The sequence below is a fragment of the Leptonychotes weddellii genome, unplaced genomic scaffold (genome assembly GCF_054177405.1).
Source record: "Leptonychotes weddellii isolate Sample4059 unplaced genomic scaffold, ASM5417740v2 HiC_scaffold_42, whole genome shotgun sequence".
Taxonomy (NCBI): Eukaryota; Metazoa; Chordata; class Mammalia; order Carnivora; family Phocidae; genus Leptonychotes; species Leptonychotes weddellii.
Window position 1 is genome coordinate 1 of NW_028008570.1, and position 5,938 is coordinate 5,938.

At 46.9% G+C, this 5,938-nt stretch overlaps 1 protein-coding gene across 2 annotated transcripts; it reads left to right on the plus strand.

Annotated features, from left to right (window-relative positions):
* The first annotated feature begins 2,471 nt into the window (after positions 1-2,471).
* LOC102729374 (MORF4 family-associated protein 1) lies at positions 2,472-4,658 on the plus strand. 2 transcript variants are annotated; one of them, XM_006743289.3, is made up of 3 exons: positions 2,472-2,584; positions 2,703-3,136; positions 3,640-4,658. In XM_006743289.3, the coding sequence occupies exon 2, from the start codon at positions 2,740-2,742 to the stop codon at positions 3,121-3,123; it is 384 nt and encodes a 127-aa protein (XP_006743352.1). In that variant the 5' UTR covers positions 2,472-2,584; positions 2,703-2,739; the 3' UTR covers positions 3,124-3,136; positions 3,640-4,658. The 2 variants fall into 2 exon arrangements, with proteins under 2 accessions (XP_006743352.1, XP_081667017.1); XM_081810891.1 differs by lacking the exon at positions 2,472-2,584 and having other exon boundaries at positions 2,591-3,136.
* The last annotated feature ends 1,280 nt before the right edge of the window (positions 4,659-5,938 follow it).

A 5,938-nucleotide genomic window follows, 5' to 3' on the forward strand; every position in this document is an offset into this window, starting at 1 on the left:
ATGATGGACTCTGAAAAACAAACTGAGGGTTCTAGAGGGGAGGGGGGTGGGAGGATGGGTTAGCCTGGTGATGGGTATTAAAGAGGGCACGTTCTGCATGGAGCACTGGGTGTTATGCACAAACAATGAATCATGGAACACTACATCTAAAACTAATGATGTAATGTATGGTGATTAACATAACAATAAAAAAATTTTTTAAAGGAAAACCTTCCTGAAACTTCAATTGGTAAGAATTATATCATGATTCTAACCTCTGTGCACTGAATAAAATATCTGCATGCGTATGTTATATGTGTTTGAAAAAGTGACAGAATTACAAGAAGTTAGCAAATCCATCAACATAATGAGATAATTGCTAGGTCAAGCAGACAACATATTAACAAGGTTATAGAGAATATTTAAAGTGCTATTAACATCTCTTTTCATTCATTTAGCAAATGGTCAAAGATCTCAAGGAGGTGAGAGCAGAAATTCATGTTGATATCTGAAAAAAGATCTTTGTTAACCTTGAAATAAAACTGCCAGTTATTTTACCAGCAAAAGATGGGTTTATTCGGGAACAGCAGAAAATTGCAACGAAGGACAAGCATCTGGTTGCAAAACCATAGGTGAGCACGCACTGCAAAGAAAAGGAACACTCTTTTATAGAGGAAAGTGGGAGTTAGGAGGGCTGTTGAAAACAGAAAGTCCATTGGAGTAAACCAGGAGTTTGAAGTGTAGTGGCTTCTTATTGGCTGGACTGTTGCTAGGGGAGAAGTAAGCCCTTCCTCCTCCTGCTAAAGCTAGTCAAGTAGCAGCTGAAGTAGTATCCACCTGCAAGCTTCCCTGTGCCTCTTCCTGTTGGATTTACTCTTGACAAGGAGGCCATGAGAGCTCCCCCTGCAGAACCTCCTGATGCGGTTTTAGTGAGGTTTCCCCTTATTCATTTTCACGGAGCCAAACAATGCTCCACGGTCAGCATTACCTCAGTTTATTTTTCCATTCACCTATTAAAGGACAGCTTAAATCCTCCCAGGTTTGGACAAGTATGAATAGAGCTGCTATAAACATGTGTGTGCAAGTTTTTGTGTGGATGTCCGTTTTCAAGTCATTTGGAGAACTACCAAGGAGCACAATTGCTAGACCATATAGGAAGAGTATGCTTAGTTTTGTAAAAAAAAAAAAAAAAAACTGCCAGTCTTTGGAGGTGACTGTGTACCATTTTGCATTTGCACTAGCAAGGAATGAGAGTTCCTGTTGCTTCACACCCTCACTAGCATTTGGTGGTGTCAGTTTTCTGGATTTGGGGTCTTTTAACAAGGGTGTAGTGGTATCTCATTGTTGAGTCATTCATGCATACAAAACACTTACGAGCTAGCTGCCTCTGATATACTGAGGAAGCCCAAAAGTTGGATTTTTTTTTTTTAGATTTTTTTTTTATTTATTTATTTGAGACAGAGAGCATGAGAGGGAGGAGGGTCAGAGGGAGAAGCAGACTCCCTGCCGAGCAGGGAGCCCGATGCGGGACTCGATCCCGGGACTCCAGGATCATGACCTGAGCCGAAGGCAGTCGCTTAACCAACTGAGCCACCCAGGCGCCCCAAAAGTTGGATTTTTAATAGAGCAACCAAAGTATAAAGATCCTGAGAAAAGTCTAAAGGGTAAGGACTTTACATGTGTGTATGTTTGGTATTTACAAAGCATTTTCATGACTATTTCATTCTTAACTCTGCCATATTCAAAACTAGGATTTGTGTCCATTTAACGGACAGGAAAACAGAAGCCAAACGCACGACTCTTGTGCAAGCTGGATCCCTCACGTTTGTACTGGTTTTGTGACTGGGTTAACAGGCTAGGAAACTAACTTCTTTTCTTAAAATTCTGTCTAGTAAATGTTAAAACAAGTTTACCGTGTGCCAAGCTCTGCTCAGGGATTCAGGGACACAGAGCGGAGTAAGACCACTCACGGAGAACCCTCAACCAGGTAAAAGGTGTGAAAGCTAGCCAGAAAAACCCTCTTCACATCCACTGAGCTTTGGGTCTGGTGGGTCCTCGGGATGAAGGTGCCGGACGAGGCCTGGGACCCTGGAGTGTGGGGGGCTCCGACTGGTGGAAAGACATCCCGAAATTTCCGACTGTAATTCAAAGGAGGAAAACTGCCCTTTCAGACAGCTGAGAGGGGTCGGGTTGCGCTACTAAAGCGGAAGGGGCTATTGGAGTTAGTCTGGGGATGCCACAGCCTTTCTATCTTCTTTATTGTAGGAAGATCGTGTTTATAACTTAAAAATATGTAACTTTCAGTGCTCCAGAAACCCTCCAACAGGAGGGTGCACCCAGAAGGGCTCACCCCAAAACGAGGGCGGCGGAACGGCGAGCCACAGAGGAAAGGGGAAATGAGGGAAAGCGGGCGCGCATACGTGCGCGCTCGCGGACACGGGAGAGTGTTTGCTCCGCCCCCCACCCCGTTGACGTGCGCGCGCCCGCGCCTCGTTCTACGAGCGGCGTGACCGTAAAGAGGCACGGCCGTGTCGTGAAAGGGGCCGCAACGCGCAGGGCGCTGGTTGACGGCTGGGCCTCCATTTTGTTCGCGGCTTCTCTGCTCGTAAGTCGCTTGTTTCCGTGGCTTCTGTGAGGCGAAAAGTTTAAAAAGGGTAAAAGTTTTAAAGAATATTCTGGAAGTCTGTTGGTAAGCCTAGCGAGTCTCCATTTTCTCTCCGCAGCAGACGTCGATAGCGCGGTTCCGGAGAGGCGGGGAGAATGCGGCCCTTGGACATCGTCGAGCTGGCGGAGCCGGAGGAGGTGGAAGTGCTGGAGCCCGAGGAGGATTTCGAGCAGTTCCTGCTTCCAGTCATCAACGAGATGCGGGAGGACATCGCGGCCCTCACCCGGGAGCACGGGAGAGCCTACATGCGGAACAGGAGCAAGCTCTGGGAGATGGACAATATGCTCATCCAAATCAAGACGCAGGTGGAGGCCTCGGAGGAGAGCGCCCTGAACCACCTGCAGAACCCCAGCGATGGGGTGGAGGGCAGAGCGGCCAAGAGGTGCGAGAAGGCCGAGGAGAAGGCCAAGGAGATCGCGAAGATGGCAGAGATGTTGGTGGAGCTGGTGCGGCGGATAGAGAGAAGCGAGTCGTCCTGAAGGAGCGCGGGCGGTAAGGCGGGAGGCCGGCGGGGCCGGGGGCGGGGCCGGGTCGTTGCCAGACGCGCGGTGGGCCTCGGACGAAACCCGCACCAGTAACGGTGCGCGGGGCTGGAAGCCGGGGCGGGGGGCGAGAAGTGAACGCGGGCTCGACTCGCACCGCGGGGGCAGGAGGTCGCTCGTCAGGATTCTTGACGCTGGTAGTTGGGGAGAAGGTAGGTTGGAGTGTGTCTGGTTGAAACCCACGATCGCGGTTTATTTTAGAACGACAGTCGTTGCAGGTCTTTAAGGAAACTAAGTCACACCAGGGGCCACTGAGCGGGGGGGGACGGGGGGGATTATCCGAGGGAAGGCCATTGCCGGACGATTTCAGATTGTGCTAGAAGGCTGGAGTGGGGCAGGGGCGTCCCGAAGAGCTGGCGTCCTGCGTGGTTGAATTTGTGAGGGGTGTTGATTCGGTTTTTTTCTTCAGGATTTTAATCTCTTAGTGATGGCTTTCTCCCAACTGCGCCTTAGGTTTACAGCCAACGGATTCTGGTCAACTGATGGAGATTGGCTGACATCCTTGAGAAGCTGAAACCAGAGAGCCTTTTGTTTTCTCTTTTTTTTCCTCTGTCTACACTCTGTCCTCACTTACACTACGTTTCTGCTATGGTCTGTGGTTGACGACCTCAAAATAAGTTCTGTTAAATGTTTTTGTTTGGGGAAGTAACTTTTATTTGGAAGATGCTCTCACACGAGAATTAGGGCCTAGATTGTAAGCTCTTGCAGCAGTCACATTTGTTCCTGGGCTTTGGTTATTTCTAAATTTTGAGGTGCTTTGTGCTTTCTTGTGTGACTTGATAGCTCCCTGGAACTTTGAGTCTGTGTCACGTGAGACTCAAGAGCTGGGGTTTTCCAGCTCTGGAGGCGCTGAAGGAGCGGCGTTACTTCTAGAAGATTACTTCATGCAGCAGCTGCTAAAGAAGCTGAAGAAGAAGGGACCAGACTTCAACTGGAAATGTGAATGGAGCTGATCTGGCTAGAACTGATGAATCAGAAGGCAGTGTGGAGGATGGTAGTGTGTGTATTTCAGGACTTTGATTTCTGTGTGAGACCAAAGGAGAAGAGATGTATTTTGTTCAAAATTTAAATTTTATGTGGCACGCTATCTGATGTAACCTGTCTGATCAGTTTGTTTGGACAACCCAACTCAGCTTTATTTGATGTGGAACCTAGAATAGGAGACAAGATCTCGGTTTTGTACAAGTTGATGTAATACTCTGATGCATTTCAGGGGATTCCGGGCATAAAATGGAAAAGAGATGTGCAAAGGCTCTTGAGGGGCTGGGAAAAGAAAGGAGGACTGTCTGCATTGGACCCTAAACTGGACAGGGACTAGGTATTTTTGAAGTTCATAAGTCGTCCTGCTATAAGTTCATTTGAGTAGCAGACTTGACAAGTATTTGAGGTCAAAACCCTACCATGTGTAATAAAAAGGAAAAAAAAAAAATGACCATGTTAATAAAAGTGTTCATTTGCTTGAAAAGACAAAAGACCTAAAAAGTTATTGACTAAAATTTTATTTCTCTCAAAATGAAATCAAAGTCATTGCCAAATGGAAGATGAATTTCTCACGGTTTTTGAGGCTCTCAGTAAGCCTCGTCATGGGGAACATTTATCTCTGCATGCTACTACAGGAACCGGTCGAGGAAAGGACAAACTCGGTTCTTAGCGTAGGAAGGGACCTCCCAAAATCCTGTGGTTTGGGCCATTGCCTTCAGAGAACCAAGCCAGAGTACTTTCAGGCACCTAACCTAAAAAACTGGAACATTACTCTAGCCCTCGCATTAGGAATATTAACGATGTCATAATTACAACGGTGTGGTGGACCACACCACTCCCCAGCACCTTCAGAAATGAAGTGCTTACTCCCCAGCTGCTGAAAGTATTGCTGACAGACAGCCCTCAGCTGGTCAGCCCTCTTGAGAAGACTGTTTGCTTAAGACAGCTGCCTTTGCAAAGTTCATGGCCCCCTTCCTGGGTGGCCCGTATCCAGTAACTAACTGGCTAGGAGACTAAGGGCTCTTTACCTCTCACTGCAAGCTGGGACAACTTTGAAGGGCATCTCTGTGTGAGCTCCCTGTGGGGTCTCCTGAGGCTCTTGCTAGGTCTGCCTAGGCTTAAGGACCTCCCCTTCCACAGGGCCTAATCCCTCATAAACTTAACCTGCACTGTAATTTTCATCTTAAAGTCAGCTTGCTGGGAAGCCCAATTGGTAAGTGTAAAACAGTAGGAAGCCATGTGTGTCGAAGGCTACAAATCCTGTCTCTGGGAGAGTTAAGAAGCATTTCAGAGCAAATAACTGGTGAAGGCTTTGAAAGATAAGTACAGCTTCTGAGAACAAGAAGAGAATAAGGGACATCCAGGCACAAGGACCAATGTGAGGAAATGCTGGAAGTTCCAAATTTTCTCTGTGGGTCTTAATGGTAAGAAATGGGTAGGATGAAATTATGAACCAGGAAACAACAGCCACCAAAAAAGTTAAGTTTGGTAATTTGCTAAAACTAGGAAGTTAACGTTGGTATAATACTAACTGGACTACAGGCTTTATTCTGCTTTCACCAGTTTTCTAGTAATGCCTGTTTTACTGTTTCAGGATACCACATTGCATTTGGTTTGTTGACTTAAAACGAGTAACACAAATGCACAAAATTAAGATGAAGTGACCCGTTCCTGTCCCCGTCTTCCCAGTTGCCCTCTAGGAAAACAACCATTTAGCGGTATCGTATACCCTTCCAAATACGCATATTTGAGCACATATATATATAACTCT